The sequence below is a fragment of the Ursus arctos genome, unplaced genomic scaffold (genome assembly GCF_023065955.2).
Source record: "Ursus arctos isolate Adak ecotype North America unplaced genomic scaffold, UrsArc2.0 scaffold_32, whole genome shotgun sequence".
Classification (NCBI taxonomy): domain Eukaryota; kingdom Metazoa; phylum Chordata; class Mammalia; order Carnivora; family Ursidae; genus Ursus; species Ursus arctos.
In genome coordinates this window covers 27,476,396-27,502,005 of record NW_026623008.1, presented here as the reverse complement: position 1 = coordinate 27,502,005, position 25,610 = coordinate 27,476,396, and the positions used below count along the sequence as shown (strand labels likewise).

The following is a 25,610-nucleotide window of genomic DNA, read 5'->3' as shown; positions in this document are numbered from 1 at the left end:
AATAATTATTGAATGAATCAATGAATGAACGATGTGAGAATGGGGCATGGGAGCCTGAGCAGCATTGCTCAGGACCCCTATCTGCTGAGCTTAAGGACAGTGTCATTCATGCATCTTGGGTAGACTGAGGCTCATCCAAAAGATCCCCTTGTTCTTTCTAAGCAGTTCCCAGTAGCTAATCAAGGTCTCCTGGGCTCCTAGGTACAGACCTGCCAAGGTGATTCCTGGAGGTGGCTCTGTTTTCCAAAGCCCCATAGCGGGTAAGCATCTTAGCAGAGAAAAGCAGTGTAGCATGACCTTGGAGCCAGACTGCCTAGCCTTGCACCTTGTCCATTCTGATATTAGTTGTGACCTTGAACAAAATACCTTGTGCCTCAGTTTTTTTCATCTACAAAATGGACACATTTCTGTGAAGTGCCCAGAACAGTGTCTGGCACGTAAAAGGTACCATATTGGACTTTGCTCTTATTACATTGGCTGGTTTGCTCTCTACCCACTGAGCCACGAGGTTAAGGGCCTCACCTCTACAGGCACTTCCTCCACTGCTGGCCCCTGTCTCATCTGTCCTGCCTCTCCATGCCTTGTAAGCTGGAGGGCACAGGATCCCTGACATTGAGCACGATAACCCTGCCCTGGGTCCCAGAGCCAACCTGCGGACAGACTAGAGGAACCCCCCACCCTGTTAGCCTCGGAGAGTGGTCCTTTGCCCATCACCCTTCTCCTTGTGCTGGCCTGCCGTCCTCCCTACCCGCGTCCTCCCAGCTCTCTCTCTGCATGCCCTGCAGCCAACACCGTAGTCAGATGTCCACCTCCCCACTGAGAGTCCCCTGCTGGCAGCCTCTGCCTGGCTTCGTCCAGCTAGAAAGTGACTGAACTCAACCAAAAATGCTCAGTGGAAAGGTGAGGACACAGAACAAACGCCTGGAATCAGAACAGAGGTTTACGTGGGCATGATGACCCCAAAGGGCTAGGCTGGGTATTCTGTCCATTTTTTTCTAAAAGTCGCTAAAATAATATGTCAGCTCTTCAGTAGCACACTTGCGAGTCAGTGCGGGGACCTGCCCCAGCCAGCAGTGAGCCCGGGGCAGAAGTCCAGAGTCTTCTGAGGCACTTGCTCCAGCGGGAACTTAGAGTTCCATATGACATGGAACTGCCAGGTAGTGGGTGAGTAAACCTGACACAGAAACATCTGGCTCCGGAAGTCCTGCCAGACTGGGCCATGTGACCAAAGCCACGCTCCTCTGCCCTCCCCCACGTGACTTGTTTGCTTAAAACCCTGGCTCGGTTGTTCTTCCCCCAAATCATCAGAGCCCTGGGGGCCTGTCCATTCTAGCCCAGATGTGACCTTCTAGCCACGTCTGTGCTATTTGCTCCCCCAGGCTCTGGGCTCCGGCCCTGCCTGTGGTCCTCCAGGTGCCACGCTTCCTCCCACCTCAGGGCTTTTGCACCTGCTGTTCTCTTTGTTTGTGAAGCCCCTTCCCTATCCCACCTCTGCCCTGCCATTTGTCTAGGTCCTCAGGGGAGCCCTCCCCAGGTCCCCAGACAAGGTCAGGTCTTCACCTCATGAAGCTCTGGACTTCTCCTTCACAACTGTGATCCATGGATGCGTGTGTGCGTGTGTGTGTGCACGTGTGTGTGCGTGTGTGTGTGTGCGTGTGTGTGTGTGTGTGCGTGTGATTATGTGATTATTGTCCATGCTAGATTACATGTCTTTTTGCCTCTTCACTGCTGTCCTAAAGAACCGTTGTTTTAATGACCGGGACCTTGCATACGCTGCTCTGCCTGTTTTTGAACTTTACATAAATAGAGTACCAGTGCGTAGCCTTGGGCAGTGTGTGGAATATACCAGTGAGATCCATCTCTGTTGTTGGATACAACCGGAACCTAGTCATTGTTATGTAGTAGTCTGTTATACGAAGATGCCACAGTTTTTAAAACTCAAACGTATCATTGGACATTTGAATGGTTTCCATTTGGGCCCAGAGAGTAGTGCTGCTATGAACATACTCGTAGACGTTTCTGGTGCACAAACGTGCCCATTTTTTGGTGGGTAGACACACAGGAGTGGAAGTATGAGGTCACAGGATGACACGTGTTCAGCCGGATGGCTTTCTAGAGTCCTGGCACCAGCCCCCTCGGGCAGCGCGCGGCCGTGGGAACCATGCCACGCCATCACGAACACTTGGTAAAGTCAGTTTAGTTTCCAGTGGTGGTTCGTGTGGCGGGGATCTCCCCGCGGTTTTACTCCCTGGTGACCAGAGCTCTTGAGCGTCTTCTCATATGCTCAGAGATCATTTGAATCTTCTCTTTCCTGGAGTGATTTTTGAGCCTTTCAATCGCTTTTAAAATGGAGCTGCTTGTCATTTTCTTGTTGACTTGTAGAAGTCTTTTATATATGGTGGGTAGGAGTCCTTTGTGGGGCTTCCACATTGCATGTATCCGCTGCAAACAAGCTTGCCTTTTCACTGTCTTAGCAACATCTTTTGAGGAACAAAGTTCTTAACTTAAGTCTGATTTGTCAATATTTTCCATTACGGTTAATGCCTTCGTGTTCTATTTTTGTCTGTCCTCGAGCCATGAAGATTTTCTCCTATGTTCTAGAAGCTCTGTTGTTTTGTCTTTCATGGTTAGCTCTGTGATCTGCCTCGCACTGATTTTCTCTGTATGGTGGCAAGCGGGGATTGAGGTTTATTTTTGGTGAGAAAAGTGAAGTGAAAACTTCTCGGGGGGGCGCCTGGGTGGCACAGCAGTTGAGCGTCTGCCTTTGGCTCAGGGCGTGATCCCGGCGTTATGGGATCGAGCCCCACATCAGGCTCCTCTGCTATGAGCCCGCTTCTTCCTCTCCCACTCCCCCTGCTTGTGTTCCCTCTCTCGCTGGCTGTCTCTATCTCTGCCAAATAAATAAATAAAATCTTAAAAAAAAAAAAAAAAGAAAAGAAAACTTCCCAGGGGAGTTCGGAAGTGTCCACTGAAGCTATATGCATGCCTGCAAGGGAGTACCTGGCCACGTTATTGACCACAGCCAGATGTAACAGGAAATAAATTAAAGGTCCATCAGCAGGAGAATGGACAGATTGGGGTATAGTTAGACAACGGAATTTGAACTAGCAATAAAAAAAAAGAAAAAAATTCTTCCTACACAAAACATCATGGGTGAGCCTCGCAGGCATAATGTCAAGTGCTGGAACAGTGGTCGCCTCTGGGGGAGGGAGGAGTATGCAGCAGGTATTAACTAGAAAGGGGAAGAGAGAACCTTCTTAGGTGTTAGGAATGTTTTATACTTTGATCCACGTCGTAGTTACATGGATGCAGTTATATGTAAAATTTCATGGAAGCCTGGGCTTAAATTGATGCACTTTACTATATTGTGTTCAATCTCAATTAAAAAAAAAAGTCTAAGAGGCTCCTCTCTGCCATCACTTTCCCTCAGTGTCCCTACGATAGACACGACACCTGAGACAGACCCCTGCTGGGTTCGAACCAGCGCTGTCTGGCCCTGGAGGCATTTCTGCAGTTGCATTGTGCTCCCCCGTAGGCACGCTCCATCCCTCGGGGAATCCCTTGTTCCCGTGATCTTTATTTTTTCTTTTGATCTTCAGTTTTTGAAAATGTATTCCTCTGAAGCCTCATTAGGACTCTTCCAGGGGATGACCTTGGGCTTAGTTCTAATTAACCCAACGAGAATGATCCATTCTGCCGTCACAGCTGGATCCAGTCACCTTGGGCCACGTGGGGGGAACGGGCGCAGTGCATGGAGACGGGCATGGCGTGCCCCGCCAGCTCCGCTCGAATTAGTCCTTCCCTCCACAGGAGGCCCAAGAGGCCTTTCCCCATTAAAAGGGACTTTCACTTATTGTCTTTATTTTTAAATGTTTTGTGAAAAATTAAAAGATGAGTGACTGCCAAACGGTGCCTGAGCCAGCAACCCAGAGAGTGCCTGGGTTTTCTTCCAAGCCTGACCGGAGCAGGCTTGGAATCGACCCAGCACTCCCCAGGCTCCTCTGCCTTCACTTATTCTCTGGGCTGCTCAATTCCTTTTAAGACACAAATTGATTGGGATAATTTTTGCTATAACTACAATTGCCATGGAAAGGGGGCGAGGGGGGCTGCATTCAGGCCGTGGACTCCTGCAACGACTGCGAACCATTGAGTTACTGTCAAATGACCAGAAAATGGATTCCAAATTGAAGCTACAAATAATGTAATTACTGCAGTGTGTGCTCAGGGCTGCCAGAACAAGAGTTGGCTGCTGCCCTGGAAACATCTGGAGATAAAGCTGCTGCTGTTGCTGCTGCTGTAACCCCAGCCCTGGTCCCTCAGGGGCAGCAGCATTCTTCCAGGCTGGAAGATCCTCAGAAGGTGAAAGGAACATGGAGGGGACAGGAAAAGGGATGAGGAGAGAGGCCAAAGAGAAGTAGGTGACGGGCAGAATTGATGCTTCCAGCCACCCAGCTGTAAAACGTAATCACTGCATCTCTGGCAGGATGAACCCCAGTATGGCCATCATCCTCCTGTCACCACCGCTGTCACCACTGTCAACACCAGTACACCATCACCACAATTACTATCATCACCATCAACAGCAGTATCACCTCCATTCTTCACATCATCACCACCACCATCATGGTCTCTACTGTCATCATCACCATCACTTGCCAGACAGCCAGTTTCATCATCACCCATCTCATCAGTGCCAACATCATTGCCATCATTCCTACTACCATCGTCACAGTCATGACATTGACATCATCATCACCAATCTCAACAGTGCCGACATCTTCGCCATCATTCCTACCACCATCATCACAGTCATGACATTGACATCTTCATCATCACCAGTCTCATCAGTGCCGACATCATCGCCATCATTCCTACCACCATCACCACAGTCATGACATTGACATCTTCATCATCACCAGTCTCATCAGTGCCGACATCATCACCATCATTCCTACCACCATCGCCACAGTCATGACATTGACATCTTCATCATCACCAGTCTCATCAGTGCCGACATCATCGCCATCATTCCTACCACCATCATCACAGTCATGACATTGACATCTTCATCATCACCAGTCTCATCAGTGCTGACATCATCGCCATCATTCCTACTACCATCGTCACAGTCATGACATTGACATCATCATCGCCAATCTCAACAGTGCCGACATCTTCGCCATCATTCCTACCACCATCATCACAGTCATGACATTGACATCTTCATCATCACCAGTCTCATCAGTGCCGACATCATCGCCATCATTCCTACCACCATCGCCACAGTCATGACATTGACATCTTCATCATCACCAATCGCAACAGTGCCGACATCATCACCATCATTCCTACCACCATCATCACAGTCATGACATTGACATCTTCATCATCACCAGTCTCATCGATGCCATCAAAATCGTTATCACCTCCATTCACACCCTTGCCAGCGTCACCACCCCTGTGATCATCCTCCTCCTCATCCTCATCACTGTCATGGTGCTGGGGTCTTCATCATCATCACCAGCTTCATCAACGCCAACATCATCATGCAGTTACTTCATCACTATCAAACTGTTAGTACCTCCTCTCTCATCATAGCTTATATCACCATCATTATTCCTACCATCATCATCACCAGGACTGTCACAGTATTGACATTTTATCATTGTCCATGCCATCGTCATCTCACCATTATGCCACAACATCAGCATTATCGGTTCCACCTTCATCCATGCCACACCCATGATCATCAACAATATGGTCTTCGCCCTCACAGCCATCACTGTGGTCACCTTCATCATTGTCTCCACAACGATGTCAAAATCAAAATTGCCTCCTTCAAGATTGCTCTTATAATCCTCCACAGAATCATAATGTGTGTTTGGCCCCCTCTCCCTTGCCTTAGCCAAACCAGATGCCTAGACCTTGGACCTGGGCAGGGGACCATGATCTAAGAGGTTGGGCTGGGTGAGGGTAAGGATGTAGGAAGTAGTTGCCTGCCTGCTTCCAGGAACATATCAAAGGGGGAAATCCAAAAGGCAGATTCTTGGAGGTGGTAGTGGGGGGAATGAAACATACTAGTCATCTGACCAAGTTGTCAATCAGAAGGTCCTAGAGGCAAAAGGAAAAAGGTAGAGAGAGGAGACGTAGGATGGAAACCAAGGACATCAGAGGACAGCTAGCAGGTTCAAAATAGGGTTAGGAGACAGAGTGTGAGAGAAACTTGGAGATTTTATAGAGGGCCCACAGCTTGAGGGGAGTGGGAGTGACCAGGCTTGGACAGCCGTCACTCACTGTTACTGTCTCCTTCGTGTTGTATCCAGCCTCCATGGCTACAAAATGACTCACATGTGGTCTCTTCCACATGGAGTACCTGCTCTCAGGGGGACAGGGTAGCCGGAAAGACCCTCAACACACCCAGGGAGCAGAGGAGCAGCATGAATGAGCAGCAAGTGGACAGGTCAGGGCCTGGCGTCCTTGGGGGCAAGGCGTCTAAAAAGAGAACTTCCCGAAATGGGACAATTTATTGACAATCCCAGGGTTCCTATTTTGGAAGCATTTGTTATCAGTGGGGTTGATCTCACGCAGAGCGCTGCTCGAGGCTTGTTGACTGTAGGGTGACAAGAGCGGGGAACAGCTCTTCCCTGACTGGGCTCCAGTCCTACAGGTCTGGGAGCACCAGGGAGGTGCCATGTGCCCCACTGTGCATCTTCTCCTGCACCTGGCATTGGCCACGAGGAATCCGGGTCACCCAGGAGATGCCCCCTATTTGGACCTGCTGCTTCCCATCCATGGCTGCCCTGTCCCGTGCTCCAGGTGGTTCCAGCAGACTCCTGATAATAACTAGCCCCCCGCCAAGAATGCTGTATCTTCTACCTGGGCCACAAGTGGCATGCTCTGGTGTTCTTGAGGGAAGTACAAATTTCAGGGGAAATGCCATCTCTAATTCCTCCTGGTCCCAGGAGGCAGTAAGGGAGGAGGGGGTGGACGTCCATGCAAAGGAGAAAATACCCTGAAGACCACCCATTCTGATCAACTAAAAACCACATTACATCTCTGGATCCATTGGTACCACCGTTAGCCCAGGCCAGAGGGCCCCTTTCCCTGGGTCTGTGCTTTGGAGGGGCTGCTCTTGCCCTCCTCTGGTCAGCATCTTCTCCCAGGACAAAGGGTCAGTGGGACAAAGGGCACTTGCCTACCAGGAACCTGTGCCCTGCCATTCTAGTCTTTGGTCCAAGTATCTAGAACCCTGAATTTCCTACCCAGCTGGCCCTGAGCCCACCTCCAAGCCTGCACGAGCTTCTTCCCTGGGCTGTTCTCCAGAGGGATAGCCATACTGCCAGGGCCGTACTCCTAGGCCCTTTCCAGGGGTGAGCAAAGGGCAGCTGTTTGCAGGGCTGTGGACAGAGCTTGGATATAGGAGTGGGGTGTCTGTGTGGAAAGTACAGTCCTCCTTATGGTTCAGGGCAGAGCCAGCAGTAAAGGAAGGGGGGCAAGCTGGTGCCACCCCTCCCCACATCTCTGTGGATGGGAAGTCTCCATTCCCACCTGATTTTCCAGGTTGTCAGGAAAGTGCATTTGTCAGGGTAGGAGGAAAGGATGTTTTATGTAACAGTCTGTTAGCTTGACTTACCAACACTTAAATGTTTAGCCACATAGTATGTGGGCTTCCATTTGTACTCTGGTCTGGGGCTCTGCGAATCTTAGGGGTGGCCTGAGCCCAGTAGGTCATTCCCAGAAGCCCTTGGGGCAGCCGGGACGCGTCTGAATCCACCGCGGATCGATGCTTAGATGCCGCGTCTTACCTCCTCCAGCACGCGCCATACATTCACACGTGAGCACGTAGCATCATTCCTGTGGCCGCGGGAGGGTGAGTTTGCTGACACTGTATTGATAGATAAGTTAGGGCTCCTCTGGTTGAGGGAACAAAACACCAAATCCGAAGTGGCTTAAGCAAAAAGAGAATGTATTGGTTCATGTACCAATGGTCCAAGGTTGCACTTGACCAGGGGCTCTTACTTCTTCCTGTCCTTTGGCTCTGCTCACCTGCATACTGACTTCCGTTCCCAGACAAGCACAGCACTCTCTTTGTGAGCACAGGGTGCCTACCGCACCTCCAGATCTTACCTCTCCCCGTGTCCCGTTGCAGAGGGACGGTGCTATCTTACCGATGGTGTGAGGTCTCATGGCTTCCCATTGGCTCTGACTGGTCACGTGACCATCCTCCAACCCAGTGACTGGGGCCTGAAGGCGGCCAGTGTCTAAGGCTCCCGCTGTAGCCCTCATGGCCTGGGAGTGGAAAAGGCAGGAGCCCAAAGGAAAATCAGAGATAATTGCCAGAAGAAAGGGCAAGAGCTTCCGGGGAGCCCTTTCCCTGACTGTCCCGGAAAGGTCCCACTTTAAGGATCTTTCAGGCACAATCCCTACGTGAGCCTATGCCTGCCGTTTGAGCCCCAGCTGCCCTGGGGCCCTTCATGTAAAGCCCTGCTGTGCCCATCGATGTTTGCCCTCCCCAGCAGCATCTGCCGTCTGACCTGCCTGAGCCCCTGGGCCTCCCCCAAGAATGCAGACTGTTTGAAGGCAGGGATTCAATACTCACGCACCCAGCAGAGGCTGGTGAAGCCCCCGCTCAGACCAAGTACTGCTTTAAGCACGTGTAGGTGCTATTCAGATACTGTTCATGGATGGTACCGCACTAAGCAACCTAGACCACGCCCTTGCTGCCTTGCGCTGACATTCTAGTGGGAGGAGAAAGCCAACAAATGAACAAGACTTCTGGTGGTCATTTAATAAGTAAAGAAACAAAGCAGGGTATGGGGTTTGGGGAGCCTGGCTGCAAAGGGATTCTTATTACGGGTTGGGCAAGTGATGCTTCTTTAGTAAGACCACACGGATGCAGAGACCTGAGGGAAGGGAGGGAGGGAGTCATGTAGATATCTGAGCAGAGAGCACTTCAGCCAGAAGGGGGCCCGCAAGTGCAAAGGCCCTGAGGCAGGATTATGCTTAGCGTGTTTGAGGAGCACCGTGGAAGCCAGTGGGGCTTGAACGCTGTGAGCAAAGGAGAAAAGGATGGGAGATGGCATCAGGAAAGTGGTGGTGGTGCTGAGGACAGGAGTGGGACAGGGGTGGGGAGGAACCGCAAGCAAGCAGGGCTTCATCCATCACCATAAGGACTTTGGCTTTTAGACCGAGTGAAACTGGAGCCTTTGGAGCACTCAGGAGTGATGTCACCGCCTGAGGTTGGGAGAGGTAAGAAGTAGGGAGGGTCCCCAAGGAAGCTGGGCCCGGCGAGGATGCTCCCACAGTAGTGCAGGCCGCAGATGGTGGCAGTGGCGACTCCGGAGTTCTGATTCCGGCACCTTCCATAGGTGATGCAGCAGGATGGGGATGTGGGATAGGAGAGAACGAGAGAGGTCGAGAGGAAGCCAGGGTTCGGGGCCTAAGGCATTGGGAAGGTGGAGCTGGTTTACCGAGGAGTGGGGGCTGGAGGAGGGGAGGGGGTTGCGTTTGGGACACGTGCGGTCTGAGATGTGTCCTGGACACACACGTGGCAGTGTCCGGCAAGAGGGGAGATGAGCACATTGGACTTCGGGGAACAGGCTGGGGCTGGAGGTTTCAGAGTCGCTGCAGGGAGGTGTTTCATCCTACCTATTTCTCGGCCTTCCCCCCACCGCCCAGGACAGGGCCGGGTCCAGAGCTGGGGTGCTCAGCACAGTGATGACAGCATTAGCAGTAAGCCCCATCTCTGTTTCACGGGCAGTGCTGAGGGTCTTGTATGCGTGATCTCGCTTGACCTTCCCGTGAGGCAGGGCGATTCCAGCCCCAGCTTTCAGAGGAGGAAGCTGACACTCAGAAGGAGCCTCAGTCGTCTGCCCTCAGAAGGTTCCGGTTGCTGTTTTCCCCCCACTGTGTTTATGGGGATCACCAAAATCACTACACCTCCACGCGCACTGCCTCCAGCTGCCTGTCGAGGCCCAGCACTGACCCCCGCACCTCCCTCCACCCCTCCCTCCGTTGCAGCCTGTGATCAGCTGGCACTGGGCGTGGTGGCGATCTTCGGGCCGTCCCAGGGCTCCTGCACCAATGCCGTCCAGTCCATCTGCAATGCCCTGGAGGTGCCCCACATCCAGCTGCGCTGGAAACACCACCCGCTGGACAACAAGGACACCTTCTACGTGAACCTGTACCCCGACTACGCCTCCCTCAGCCACGCCATCCTCGACCTGGTCCAGTACCTCAAGTGGCGATCGGCCACCGTGGTCTATGACGACAGTACAGGTAGGTAGCCAGGCCTGGCCGGGCTGAGGGCAGGGGGTGAGGGAGGTACAGCCCCAGGATCTGCTCGCCCAGCTCAGCTGCCCCGGGGGAGGGTCCACACTCGCCCCCGAGCCTACCAGGACTTCCGGACACTCACCCCTGCACACCCCCACAGCCCCAGGCACACCAGCCACACTCACCCCTCACTCAGCCGCAGCCCGCCTCACACCTTCCCCACACTCCCACCTCCGCCCCCCGGTAGGATGCTCATGTCTGCACTCAGCGGACACCCAGTGCCTGCACTCACCCCTGCACAGCCATGCCCACACCGGCCTGCTCTCTTAGACTCCCATTCCCATCTGCAGCAAATGCGGGCTGGCTACGAGCACAGGCCCTGAACACACGGCAGGGACGTGTGCTGGCTCTGACACTTACTAGCTGAATAGCACAGAGCTGTTTCCGCTCTTCCTCTTTCTTTCCAAAGATCCGAGTCCCGAGACATTTCTTAGCCTGGCTGCTTGAGAGAGAGTGACCTTGGCAAGTCACTTAACCCATCTGGGCCTTCTCTGCCCACGTGTCAAGTCAAGAGCTAGAGCCTCCAGCCTGGAAAGAGCCCTCCAGCTCTCTGCAGCCTGTGATTCTATGGCAGCTCTTGATTACCTCCTAATGGGGAGTGGGAATCCTAGGGAGAGAATCCCTCAGAAAAGGTGTCTGTTTAACTCAGGTTTCTACAAGCGTCTATTGAGTTCCTGCTATGCCCAAAGTACCAGACAGGAGATCCTGGAGGGCAGGGGCCCCCACTCCCGCTCAGTGCCCCAGCATGAGGTGTCTGCCATGGAGGGGTACGAGTACCCAGCTCCAGGTCCCTGCCAGCGTTCTGGCAGCCCTGTTCGATGGTCTGCCTCAGCGCACCGCTAGAAGGGACTGTGTGGCTTTGAGACCACGTATTTGTCCAGACCATGAGCCTCACGTGCCTCCAGGATTTAGCACAGGGCCCTGGTACAACAGAGATGTTTTTAAATGCTTGTTGAACTGGACTGAACTGAATCGAATTAAAAATTGAGATGAAATCAATTGTAATTGAATATTGCAGGAAGAGAGTCCTGGGTGCTGGTAAGGGTGAAGAATGAGGATGTGGCAATCCCATCGTTTTTGGAGGAGTGAATCCTATCATAGGGGCATAAGTGCCCGCCCAGAGGTCACTGGTCATTCCAGGCCATCAGAGCTAAGAATCAAGCCATGGGTGGATACCGTCAGCAGCAAGGCACTTGGGGAGAGGAAGCCCGGCGGGCTTGCCTAATCTGGGCTGACTTACCAGAGGAAGAGAGACATGAACGGGCCTCAAGGGTGGACAGACAGAGAGAGCAGGTGTGAGGGCATCACCGGCGGCGGGGACAGCGTGCACAAAAACTGAGGAGGCGGGATTGTATGTGGCAGCCTCCTCGAGAACACAGCCTGCCAGGGGGGAGAAGATTCAAGTTCAGAAGGTGGGAGGAAAAGGTCAGATAAGCAGAGCGTTTCAGGCTGTGCGAGGGCTCCGCTGTCTGGCTTCACAGTTCACACGTGATCTTGGAAGCAGCCAAGGCCCATTGAGTGTGGTTGAGCAAAGAAGTAAACAATGAAAGCAGAGTTTCAGAAGGTGTCTGTGACCGCATCGTGCGGGGCGGATGGCAGGGCGAGCCTGGAGCCGGAAGACACGTGGGGGTGGCTGCCTTGATGCAGACAGGGACAAAGGAGGCCTGAATTTGAGGGGCTGCCTGGAAGAGAACTTGGGGCCAGGATGGAAGGGAAGAACTGGACGTGAACAGGGTGATGCTGAGAGTGCGTAGCTGGACACGGAGCGGTCAGAAGAGACACTGGCGCGGACCACGGCCCCCCAGAGGTCCTGGGGCCTCTGGACTGGAGGGGGCGGGGGCAGAGGCTTTGCAGAGGATGCCTGCCGTGCCGGTGAGGCTGCTCAGAGCTGATGCTAACGTCTGGAGCTCCCTCTCCTCCATGCCTTTGCTCTGACGATAGGAGCGAGTCCCTGGACTATCAGCTCGGATGGCCTGGAACGCCCAGCCGCCTCTGGGTGGGCATGTGCTCTCCTCCAGCATGATTGACTTCTCAGCAGAGAGGGGATCCCATCTTCATTTCTTCACCCTTACCAGTGCCCATAATCCCCTTTCTTCCAGGATTTAATTAGCGTTTAATTCAACTTGATTTTCCATTCGGTTCAATTCAGTTTAATAAACATTTAAAAACACAGGGGAGCCCGGGATGGAGCGGGTTTGGTCAAGAACACGTTGGGTCCTGGGGATTCAGGGTTGGATTCAGTCAAATAGTAAGATGACTTTGATGAGGACTGGTGGGTGGTAAGAGGTGTGCTCCCAGAGTCAGGGTATTGCAAAGGGACGACGTGCGAGTCATCAAGCCCCCCGGCGCTGGAAGCACTCCTTAGCAGGCTTTGGCTGCGTTTGCTTGGGGGGCCGTGTGCATTCGGATGTTCTGGCTGGAGTCACAGACAACCCAGTTCCCCCGACTCAAGCAAGAGGCACTTCGTTCTCTGACGGACGAGAGGTCTGGAGATGGGCCTTTCCAGGCCTGGTTTAGCAGCTCGACAGAGCCGGGGCGCTGGGTCAGTAGCCCTGCCGTTCTCTTGGCTTTCTCTCTCGTGCAGTCAAAATAGAGCTGCTGCGGCTCCGAGCAGCCCATCCTCACCTGCTGACACCCCAGGAAATAGAAGGAAAGAGGCAGGAGCCAAAGGGATTTTTCTTCGTGTGACTCATATCTCTTATCAAGGAGGAAAATTTGTCTAGGAACCTTCCAGCAGACCATCCTGGACAGCTCACTGAGTCCATGCCTCCTACCCTAAGCATCGTCAGATAGGAAAGGGAGCGCCCCCTGACTGGCTCTTAACCAATCAGCTGTCAGCTCTGGGGACTGGCACTGGGCCACCCGAACAAAATCATGGTTCTCTTAGCACGTTAGAAGGGGGCACACCAGTTCTAGAATATTTCCACAACGATGCTGTGTCCCCAGCCACCCCCCAAAACTTGGTGGCTTCAAATACTAGGCGTGTGTCTAGCTCACAGGTCTGCGGGGTCACTGACTGGCTAGCTTGGCCAGGAGGTAGTGCTGGCCTCAGGTGGACCGCTCACCTGCGTGGGGGTCATTCAATGTTGGTGGAGATGACGGGCACCAGCAGGCTAGCCCGACCATGTTGACATTACGATGGCAGAGGTGCAGAAAAACAGACCCAGTGTGCACTTCCATTTCTACTGTCTGCTTGTGACACGCCTGTTGATACACCGTTGGCCAGCACAGGTTACTTGCTGGAGCCCAGTGTCCTGAATGGGGCAGGTCACCTGCCCACAGTTGGAGGTCACTGCCAAGTTACATGGCAAAGGGTGTAGCTACAGGGAGGAGTGAGGAATTCGGGTCGCATCACTGCAATTGACTGCAGAGAGAACTCTTTTTACGTGCACCTGGGAGCACATGGATAAGGATGACTGCGAGATGACCCAGGGAGGTCAATGCCATTGAGAGAAGAGTTGGTACAGTTCCCTGGAAGCAGGAGGGGCCACAGCCTCATGGAGAAGCACCAGGATTAGTCGGGAGGCAGAAGCAAGAGGAAAGCATGGGCAAGAGCTTTTTTTTTTTTTTTTTTTACTCTAGAGCCTTTAATTACTTGATGACGATAAGATAGCCCAGATGATGATATAGGTGGGATTTGTTAGGCGCGGATGTCCTCTAGGGGGCAGGAAGCAAAACACAGATGTTGGAGTTTGGTTGGAGGGCTTATAATATAATTTTGTGTACCCACCAAAACACAGGGATAATAGGAACATAAATAACTTTGGCCATTAGTTTGGAACATGATTTCAGGATGTCCGATCATCGGTTATAGAATATTGCAAATAATTATTATGGGAACCAGCAGCGTTTGCCCTGTGACCTTTGACAAGTGGTCACCTTCGTAATCTCATCTGCACACAAAGGCGAACTCATGTCAAGAGCGAAAGGTAGGGTCTTAGAAAAAGCTGAGGTGGAGAAAAGGGCCCCAGCCTAGGAGCCAGAAGGTGGGGTCTTGAATCTCGAACCCATCGCTGGCAAGCTGCAGAACCTTGGGGTGGTCACGTAACCTCTGTGGGCCTCAGTTTCTTTGTCGGTAACATTGGAACCTTAGTCTCTAGTCTACATCCCTTCTCGGACAGGGAGATGTTTAAATAGGGTAATGAATGCAGAAGTGCTTTGTAAGTGAAAAGCATGATTCTAACAACCAGGATTCACTGCAGATACTTTGAGAGAGACTGATTAGGGAAGCGGCTAGGAAGGAAGGCTCATCTCGGGCCGGCCTAGAGCCTAATGCTCTGCTGGGGTGGGCTGAGACGAGCCTCTGGTCTCCTTCGGGAATACACTGATGAGAAGGAGGTCTGACATTTGCTGCTGGAGAATGTGGGTCACTGTGTATGACACGGGGCAGCGCACTTGGCTGACAAGAAGACTCGGGGGGGCCTCTGCTCCAGCGTGCGGGCTGTCCCTGTCCTCACGTCCTGGATCCCCAAAGCTCACGTGCCTGCTGATGCCGTGCATGACTCTGAACACTGAGCGAGTGGGAGCAGAGTGCAGACGGGGAGCCTCCCAGGGTAACAAGAGTGAGCGGACAGCATCATCCAGCCCGAGGGAGAATTCCTGGGGTGAGTTGGGGAGGGAGGGTAAGGCTGGTGTGCCCTCCCTCCTCGGCGCAGGCCAGCAGATGGCCCTTTCCTGCTCCGTCTCAAGTCTGGTATTGGGGAGCACTGCGGCTGCTGTTAGATCCAGAACACTCCAGGTCTCTAGAGCCTTTGCCAGCCCATACACCTGGGTCTGGGACCTTCCAGGGGGCTGGGGGGTCCTGATGCCGGTGGCTACGGCAAAGCTTGTTTGGGAGCTCCTCGGGAGACTTAGGTCACAGGGATCAATCTCTGTCCTCCCCAGCAGAGGGGAATGATGTGCGCCAGATGGCTTTCCTGCTGTCCAGCCCTCCGGAACGGGAAGGAGAAGCTGAACAGATCCAGGCATTTGTATCAGAAATGGCTTTGGAAACCCCGAGGCTCTGTTGGAAGGCTCTCAAAGTAGGCGGTCTGTGTGGGGGGACTCCGTCCAGATAGGGAGCACTGCAATGGGTGGTTGCAAACTTTAATCCAGAGCAAACTAGCTTAACCAAAAAAAAAAAAAAAAAAAAAAATGGGGGAGGGAGTGGATTTGATGGGCTGCCTTTCCTGGAAAGTTCCAGAGTCATTTTAGCTTCAGGTACTATTCGATCCAGAGGCTCAAATGGGTATCACTAGGACCTATTTGTCCTGACTTCTGCCGTGTTGGAATCCTTCTCAGGCTCTATGTGGTGATGCATAGATTTACTTCCTCCCTATGTGGAGGTGGAAAAGGGTGTATCTCCTCCCGGTTGCTCTGGCATCATTTCTGGAAGTCATCTGATAGGACCAACTGGCATCACCTACCCATCTCTGAGCCCTGACCTATGCCTAGAGGAATGTGTGTGCCAATCGGCCAGGCTGGGGCCACACACTGTGCCCCGAGAGCTGCAGATGGACCCCTCCCAAGCCACATGGTCCGAGCACGGGGGAGGAGTGGCTTCCCAAAGGAGAAGCAGAGTGCTGTTTGTGGGGGAATGGAGCGTGGCTGAGCAGACGGTTCAGTCAGAACAGACCCTGAGCCCTGAGCGTGGGCGGGGCGCCCAGTGGGACCCTGGCCCCTGCTGGCTCAGCCCCTCCCTGCAGTGGGGAAGGGTATCAAGGGCAGCACGCAGGCTTGCTCCCAGGCTAAACAGAGGGGAGTCAGCAAGAGTGGACCTTGAAATAGCGACGGAAATGAACTTAATTAGACCTAAGTAAGCCATTTGTCTCCAGGAAGTGACATTCCGTTTTCCATAGAAGTCCCTAGATCAAGTGGTTTTGCAAAATGCCAAGGTGGAGGATGGATTTTTCAGTGTGGGGAGAAAAAAACAATAAGTCAATCCAATCATGGTGGTTTGGGTTGAGTGCCATATAAGTGCCAGGCCCTGTGCCAGGGGCTGTGCGGACCCAGCCCACGAGGTTAAGGAGCCCATGCTGGGACAAGGGAGTGAGATGAGGCCAGAGGAGGCTGGTGCTGAGGGAGGAGGCCACTAGGTGGGGGGAGAGGGTGTCTTGTTTGGACAGAGCAGTAGGGGTAGGCTTCATGGAGGAGGTGGTTGCATGGAGCCTAGAAATATCGGTCAGGTTTACTGAGACAGGCTGCCCTCGGGTTGGGGACACAAATGCCACTTTGTCTTACACAGTCCCACAGTTGGTACCGCTGAGCCTGGAGCCTTCACTTGTGCCCAGATCCTGGAGGCAGATTCCCTGCTTCCCAGCGTCATAGGTGGGGTGAGGAAGAGGGGTGCCCTCTAGTTTGGGCTCTGTAGATCCGTAAATGCACTCTAGTTTCGAGGGGAGCGCGTAGGCGTGGTCAGAGGGACTCTGCTGCCCGTGCCTACTGTTGAATCGTATGTGTGTATATGTATCCGTGTGTGTGCACAGGCCTTGATTCACATGGGTAACGAAGCCCAGGCGTGTGTCCACATCAACACGCATGTCCCTACAAATACGTGTCCGTGTGTGCATACCTATCCGTAGGTGTGTGCAGGTGTGTACAGCCTGGTACACACACTGTACCTGAGTGTCTTGGTGCCCGTGTGTGGACTCACGTGGCTGTGTCCACGCACACACACAGGACTCTGCGGGCCACGCATCCGTGTCTGTGTGCGCGCGCAGACCCGAGGCCGCAGGCCTGTGTGCACACCGGAGTCCGCGGAGGCCGACGGCTGTGTTCACCCGTGTGCACCATGTGTCTCTCGCACCCCGGGGCCTCCCAGGGCTCATCCGTCTGCAGGAGCTCATCATGGCCCCGTCGAGGTACAACATCCGCCTGAAGATCCGCCAGCTGCCCCTTGACTCCGACGACTCGCGCCCCCTACTCAAGGAGATGAAGCGGGGCCGGGAATTCCGCATCATCTTCGACTGCAGCCACACCATGGCCGCCCAGATCCTCAAGCAGGTGCGTGCTCGCCAGCCCGAGGGATGGAAGGGATGGGCGGGATCTGCCTGCCCCTTTCCCCACATCCCCTTCCCCGCACACATGGCCGGGGGGTGGCCAGAGCTCGGGTGGAGCCCCGCTGCGCCTGTTTCGGCAGCCGCAGGGTGGACACAGGGTGGTCTTCAATGTCTGAGCGGGCGTGAGGACGGAGTGAAGCCAGGCAGGGCCGAGCTGTAGCTTTCCTGGCGCGGCTGCAGGTGGGGGGCAGGGGCCGCCGAGCAGGGCCTGAAGCCACACAGGACAGAGCATCTCGGGAAGCACAGGGAGGCCGCGGGGCGGCAGGAACAGCCCCAGGAGGGCCTCACTGCCTCTTCCGTGATGAGTTCCCTGTAGCCCGCAGCAGTTTCTGCTACTCTCCTAATACTAGGAGGTTTATTGAAGTTCCCGCACCATCTGCTCGACTCTGCAGCGAGCGTGGGGGAGGGAAGTGGCTCTCGGTCCTGGATGGGCCTCTCTTCCTTTCCAGACACAGCCCAGCCTGGCATGCTGGGAACGAGAGCCCTCTCTGCCAGCTCCCTTAGAAATAAACCGCAAAATCGCCCACCACCTCCTTGGGGGGGGTGCCACAGCCAAGACCCAAAACACTCCCATTCGAGCCAGTGCTTGTGTGAAAGGCAGTGATAGGGTCCCGGAAAGTGTCTGTGGTGATTGAAGGAGGCATTCCGTGGAGCTCAAAGTCATGACCTTGTGAGATGCAGGTGGTGGGGAGGAGACACGGGGAGGGCAGGGGGCTAGGTGCCGAGGCGGAGAGAGGAGTTTTCAAGTCCTTGCGGGGGTGGGGGGGTGTCCAAGTCCCACCCTCCAGTCGGGCCCTGCAAGGGGTACCCAGGCGGCCCTGCAGCCAGTGTCTTTCCCCCAGGCTCCCTCACACGGTGGTTAAATAGCTTGCTTGGGGGTTTGAATCTCACTTCTGCCCTTGGGTGTTGTGCGACCCAAGAGCAAGGGGCCCCGGTGTCATCCCCGCCTCTGTAGACGGAGCCAGTGGTCCCTACCTCCGCGGGTGGCGGAGGATTCTGTTGAGATGAGGCAAGGAAGGAGCGTAGCCCAGGGTCCGGCGCACAGTCAGCACTGGTACGGGGCACCTAGAGTGTCACTGTGGAGGAGACATACGCTCCCCAGTGACCCCTCACCCCTGATCACTGGGTGACTGCCAGCGCTTAGCGCTACCCTCCTCTTCTTGGTGCGTGTAACCGGGTCACAGGGACAGCCACACCCCTGGCTGGTGGCACTGAGGAGTGACCGTGTGCCGGGTACGCAGTGCTCCTCACTTAGTGCCCCCTGGCAGGTGGCAATGGTCATCATGCCCAAATTACAGCTGAGGAAACTGAGGCTCACGGGAAAAGGAAGGGGCCCAAGGTCATCCAGCCAGAAAGTGAGAATTTACTCCCACGTCTGCCTGACTTGAAAACATCCAGATTTAGAACTGGAGACCGTGTGCTCACCAAACACTGAGCTCCACAGAGGTAACCACGGCTGCCGACTGAGGCCTGGTGGGAGCCTTGAACTTGCTGATGTGGGTTGTGAATCTCCAAGAGGGCAAGAGAATGAGCGGCACTTTCCAAGTGTACCTGAGCCCGGGACACTTTTCCCTCCAGAGCACTTAGGGGGCGGCATTCCGAAGAACTCTGTAGAAAGTGCATTTTGGTTGTTAGTATTATGGATTATAGGTTTCTTTTTTTTTTTTTTTAAAGATTTTATTCATTTATTTGACAGAGACAGAGACAGCCAGCGAGAGAGGGAACACAAGCAGGGGGAGTGGGAGAGGAAGAAGCAGGCTCATACAGCAGAGGAGCCTGATGCGGGGCTCGATCCCATAACGCTGGGATCACGCCCTGAGCCGAAGGCAGACGCTTAACCGCTGTGCCACCCAGGCGCCCCGGATTATAGGTTTCTAATAAAATACGTAAATGTAGGTAATGCAGGCTTCATGATGATACATGGTAGTAATTTCATAGCAGCCAAGAGGCCTGCCTGGCGACCGGTCAGCTGGACCAGGGAAGCCAGGCTGTCTCCACTCTCCAGGGGGCTCAGCTGAGGGGAGTCAGGGTGCTGGAGAAGGCAGTCTGGGGCTGACTCCGACAGCATGTCTCTAAGTGTGGCAGGCCCAGAGATGGTCACGGAAAAGCAGACGACTGGGCCCAGCCCGGCCCTGCGGAATTTGGAATTTTGCACACAGAGGATCGCCCACAATTCTACATTTTTTAAAATTTTATTTATTTGAGAGAGAGAGCACTAGCAGGAGGAGGGGCAGAGGGAGAGGGACGAGCAGACTCCCCGATGAGTGGGGAGCCCGAGGCGGGGGCTCGATCTCAGAATCCCGGGATCCTGACCTGAGCCGAAGGCAGATACCTAACTAACTAAGCCACCCAGGCGCCCCAAGATTCTGCATCTGAATCTGTCCCTGGGGACTTGCACACTCCAGTGTGAAACCCGCTGCTGTCTGCCAGCCAGTCACTGTCACTTCGGGGAGGTGGTCTCAGGACGTCCCACTCCAGGGGGCCCTCCTCTCCCAAGTCCCATACCAGTCTGGTCCTCAGCCCTGGGGTGCAGATGGGGAGGGGGCTTCTCGGGCACCCCCTGCGGGCTGCTGATGCTCTGCTCTCCCGCAGGCCATGGCCATGGGCATGATGACCGAGTACTATCATTTCATCTTCACCACTCTGGTAACGTACCTCCAGGTCCTGGCATGGGTGGGGGTGGGACCCCCGCGGAACAAGGTCAGTCTGGTGGGGACCATTGCGGCAGCCAGAGGAGACTCAGGCTGGCCTTGCTTCCTGAGGCTCTAGGTGTGGCCCCGGGCAAGGGCCCAGAGATGTCTTCGTGGCCCGCCCACTTTGAGAAATGCCCTCAAGCTGTGACTCGGGCAGTGAGTCTAGACCTGCCCGTGTCCACTCACGCCCTTCTGATGACCAGCTAGTCGTTTAACCTCCCTGCCTCGGTCTCTTCGTCTGCAAAATGGGCGCGATAATGGCTTCTAACTCCTCGAATTATGAGCTCCGAAAGTAAAATGCTGAGAGCAGTGCCTGATTCGTGCGCAGAGCGGTGCAAGTGTTAGCTGCTCTTATTAAGATGACCCTCGGCTCCCAGCCCACACACTTCCCCACGGATGTCTCAGTCCTCACGCAACAACAGGAAATGCTGCTGTGGATTCCTACAGCATCCGTGCTGAAGTCTGCCCACTCACTGTCAGCTGGGCCAGCCCACCTGCAGGCTCCAGATGGGGCCTGTCCAAACTCGGAGAACATTTAGGGCCATTTAAACCCATTAGGATAATTAGTTGTGGCCTGAAATCAGCAGAATAAAGAGATCCCTGTGCCAAAGGGGCGCCCACACCCAGTCACCCTGCCTTGGAGCCAGAAGTTCTAGCATTTCCCTGGGCCCCTGGCTGGACTCTTCCACCCAGCCCGGTCTGGGACACGTGGCAGCGTCGCTGACGTCCCGGTACTGAAACAGGCTCCTGCCCTCCTCGTCAGCCTTGCTGCAGCCCAGCAGGCTTCTGCGTTCCCTCATCCGTCTGGCACCCAGGTAACCCTCCTTCCCCAGCACCTGGGTTCCGGTGAGGGTCTCAGGATGATTGGCGCCGAGGCCTCGCCCTGGAGGAGCTCCCGTCCTGTGCGGTCCGCACCTCCACGTCTAGCTCCTTCGGCAGGCGTGTGCCATCACAGGCCTGGACACGTGGCCGTAGGGCACAGTGGAAAGAGATACCTGGTGTGGAGGGGCTGGTGGAATGTGGGAAATTTGAGGCAGGAAGGTAGATGTTTAAATGGGGCCTTGAAGCATCAGTAGGAGTTCATCAGGAGAGAGAGGAAGAGTATTCCATACAGAGGGAACAGCATAAGCAAGGCCAAGAGGCAGGTTAGCGCTTCACTGGAGAGCGGGGGTTGGCTCACTCTGACTGATTGCTAGAGCCTGTTGTAGTCATCTGCTCCCAAATCCATGTTCACTGATAGCACGAAGGTAGCTTGGAGATGGCCATGGTGGAAGGAATATTCATGCCACCGAACTTGGCAAGTACTACAAATAAGGGTTTGTAACCTCCCCTCCACCGAGAGCTGGTTCCTGAGCATTCACCAGCACACCACTGCTTCTTCCCCACCCCCTGTACCCTGTGCGCATGGCAGAGCTCAGCCCCCCCACCCCCACCCACGGCACGTGCTCCGGATCCAGAGCTCAGATCTGGGCATCTGCCGGGAGTCATGTTGGGAGAAAGGGATTCTGGTTGCTGGTGACTGAGATCAGGCACCTTCTTCCCCAAGTCCCTTCTGGATTTCTGCCCACCAAAGCAGAAATGTCGTGCTATATCCTGGAAAGTCATTGGAGGCTGGAGCATGAGGTCACCAGATCTCCCATATTCCACCTCTGTTTGGAGCCGGGAGCAGGGCAGAGGAGCAAGGCTGGGAAAGTGCCGTAGGGCACATTCCAGGGGCCCAAGGCCCTGTCCCCAGCATGGCAGCCCTGTCCGCCCCATCCCGGGCTTCTAGGGTGCTGAGACCAACTTCTGGGCCCTTAACCCAGGTTGAGCCTGGCTCAACCTTTCAGGCAAGACTCTAGAGAAGGCACCTCCCTAGGGACTCCACGTTCCTTTCATTAATACTATTGCCTTCCTGGGGTCAAGGTTAGAGGTCTTGGAGGGAGGGGCCTTATCTAGCCCTAGACAGCATCTGCTTCTATTACTTTTTCATTTCCTTAACTCAGGCATCCGTTTACTCATTTCTGGCAGCCACGTGCAGATGCTCTCAAGGCCCCCGGTTCTTTTTTTTTTTTTTTTTAAGATTTTATTTATTTATTTGACAGAGATAGAGACAGCCAGCGAGAGAGGGAACACAAGCAGGGGGAGTGGGAGAGGAAGAAGCAGGCTCTTAGAGGAGGAGCCTGATGTGGGGCTCGATCCCATAACGCGGGGATCACGCCCTGAGCCGAAGGCAGACGCCCAACCGCTGTGCCACCCAGGCGCCCCAAGGCCCCCGGTTCTGAGCGAGGTGCTTGGGTGGGAGAGGGTATGCAGGGTTAGCTCCACAGAAAGCTCACCAGCTGGCAGGCTTCCTTCATGCATATGAGGGTCAAGGACTGCGCCCAACTCACCTGTCCATCTCTGGTGCCCAAAGAGTGCCTGGCATGCAGTAGGTGCTCATTAATGCTTGGATGAGTGAATGACTACCATACAAAGTAGAAAGTCATCCATGAAGTTATCAACACCCTTGTCATGGCAACAGTAAAGACCATGGACTCTGGTGCCAACCTGCCTGAGTTAGAGTCACGATCTTTCTGCTTCCCTGGGCAAGTCCTCTCACCTCTCTGGGCCTCCCTTTCCCATCTACAGAAGGGCCACAGTACCCGCGCTGCCTCATAGCACTGTTGTGCTGAGCGTGCAACATGTCGAGTGCCTGATGTCTATTTAAGTAGTAGGTAAGAGTTCAGTGAAGTATCTCCCGCTTCTGTTTTCTGTGTATTCAGCATACGCCATCTCTCCCACAAATTCAGAATGCCTCTCCGAGGGAGGGACGATCTCCCAGTTGTATAGGAAAGTAGAAACCGAGGCTCAGAGAGGTCACCCAGCAAGAAAAGGGGCAGAGGGAGGATTTTCAGCAGCTGGGAGCTGTCCAGCTCCGAAGGCCTCTGCTGGGAGCTGTCACACTGAAAGCCGGCACGAGGAAGTGGATGGCCTCCTCTGGCCGCACATGGCAGGGGTGGCCCGTCACAATGACTGACCCTCACAGGGGGAATAGAGCCTCCACAAATCTCAGCAGTGCCCACATGTCACAGGTTCCAAAGCCCTTTCTCCACATCGCTGCTTTCCTCTTCACAGGGCAGGGTTTTTGCTCCCCGTTGATGGATGGGCAAACCTGGGACCAGAGAGGTTGAGTGACTTGCCCAGAGTCTCCCAGCAGATCTAACCCTGATCTAGCCAAGTTGGCCTTGGCTCCTGACTTCCAGTCCTGTGTATGGCTGTCCCAGCCCCCTGCCCGTCCTCCCCGAGCCTCTCAGAGGGTTGGGGACGGTGGATCTTCCCAGGGAGGCACAACCCTTACACCATGGACAGCTCTGCAGTCTGCAGTGGAGTAATTGCGTCCGCGTGTGTCGGCGGGCCGGGGGTCTCCTGGCATCTCTCCCAGCCGCCCCCTCACCGCCCGCCTGCCAGGGCAGCCGCTGTGTCCCTCGGGCCCTCCTCTCTGGCCCAGGTCCCGCATTGGCCTGGGCTCCAGCTCCACGATCCTCCCTTCCGCCGCTGTTGGCTTCAGTCTACCTCGTGATTCTGCCTCTTCGCGCCCATTGGTCAGTCGAGGCTGTGTTTGGGAGGGCAGTGGCATTTGCCGTGTATCTCCTTCCCTTTAGGAAACCCACGTCACCAACGCTTCGCCTCTAAAAAATCCTCCAAACTTGCTTCTTTCACGCAGAAGACATTTTAATTACCCCAGCGGCCATTATCTGTTCCAGCCAGCTTCGAGCCATTCCCAGATAACCCCGCGTTAATCAGCCCCAGCTGAGCCCCTGCTACATGTCACGTGTAGGTAAAAGCCTGGAGGTGAAAAAAGAATTATAATAAATTAATAGATAAGCAATCACAATTAATGCCACTTCCCGGCAGTAACAGTTATATCATGGGAAAGATATTTTCATCTGTCATTCCTTAAGGCAATGTTTTCCGAGCTTTGGCTTCTACCAGTCAGACCCATGGGGTGCTAATGAATTAGTCTATTATGTTATGCTGAATGTTTCTAAAAGGTCCCTCGTCGATACTGAATTCAGCATGTCAACATTTGGCATCGAGAACAGCAACTTTTTGCCAAGTGGCAAGGTTGCCCACAGTTCACTGTGTATGGCGCTCGGGGGTCTGTGCTCAGGGCAGTGTGGACACAGAATTAGGGCTGGACAAAGAGGCCTCTTTAGCAGTTTCCCGTCATTTCTGCCCTCGTGTCACGGGAGCGGGAACACTTGGTGCCACCAGCCCTACAATGTTTTGCACCCCCGGCTTGACATGACGGGGAGGGAGGTGACCCCAGCAGTGACGCCCCATCTCGTCCCCTCCCAGCTGGAGTGGCTGCGGCCACCCCTTGAGTGTCATCAGACCAAATGCTACGTCTAGAGACTGGAAGGGCTGCAGTCACCAGCCCCCAAGCCCCCCACCGGGGCCGGGGATGCCTCCCTTCCCAGTGAGTGAAGTTGGCCTCTGGTCGGAGAGGAGGGTGAACTGAGTCACAGACACCCTCGGCAGGCTGATGCTTTGGCGTCCTTCAGGCCTTAGATATTAGGTCAGCACCACATTGGAGAGGAGGCTGGGCTCTGTGCGGTGGTGGGGTGAGGTGGGCGCCCCCTGGGGGCAGAGGTCAGCTTCTCTTCCATGGCCCCAGCAGTTAGCTCTACCCCCAAACTCACATTCTCCATTCTGCAAAACAAAACTGCTCCACCTCCCCTTACCTGCCTTCTTCAAAGGCGTTTTGGGGGAAGATCTCTTGATACTATAGCAGGCCCCTTAAGGGTCTCCCCCCCACACACACACCAGGCAATTTACCAAACCTTTCCTAGCCCCCAGCTTCACTGAGATCTCCCCCTGAGAGGAGGATGTGAAACACTAGTCTCCCATCCCAGGCCCTTCCCAGTATTGTTGAGGTGCCCCAGAGAGCCACTTGGCTGGCTGACCCTTCTTTCCACTTTGGGTGACAGGAGTATTTGACTCAGGGACTCATGGGGGGGAGGTAGACACTAACAGTTGTTATCAGTGGGATGAAAACCAAGAGGTCCCAGGATGAGAGCAGAAGCACCCCTGACCTACCCTGCTGTGCATGTGTAAAGTAGTAGTCAGGGGAGGCTTCCTGGAAGAGGTGCCACTTGAATTGAACCTCAGAGATTAGCCCACCCAAGAGGGTTGAGAAGAGAGACGGTCCAGCCAGAGACTAGAACATGCACGAATGCTGGCACGGAGATGAGAAGCTGCATGATGGGGGCAGGGGCTGCGGTCAGCAAGAAGGGTGAAGGGGAAAGTGGTTTGGTTCCTGAAACAAACATGGGAGGGGGTGGGAAGAAAAGTGGGGCTGGAGGGGGCTGGAGAGCTTTGTAAGCTAAACTAAAGAACTTGCACTTCATTCTGAGAAGGCAGTAAGGATCCATATACACGGGAGCGATGGAGTTGGATTGATCTTCCAAAAGACCCCTCTGAATGCTGCATGGACTGCGGGCTGGTCACAGGACAGAGGGGGCTTGGGAGCTGGACTGCCTGGGTTGGACTCCATTGCTCCCCAGGTTAGCTGTGAAACCTAACC

The 25,610-nt window shown here is 54.4% G+C and overlaps 1 protein-coding gene across 1 annotated transcript in view; it reads left to right on the top strand.

Annotated features, from left to right (window-relative positions):
- Positions 1-25,610, top strand: part of GRIK3 (glutamate ionotropic receptor kainate type subunit 3) — a 213,491-nt gene that overhangs the window by 129,295 nt on the left and 58,586 nt on the right. Inside the window, exons 3-5 of the mRNA XM_026516525.3 lie at positions 10,021-10,278; positions 17,132-17,313; positions 19,962-20,015. Of these exons, the coding sequence (XP_026372310.2) occupies positions 10,021-10,278; positions 17,132-17,313; positions 19,962-20,015 (494 nt within the window). The remainder of the gene's footprint in view (positions 1-10,020; positions 10,279-17,131; positions 17,314-19,961; positions 20,016-25,610) is intronic.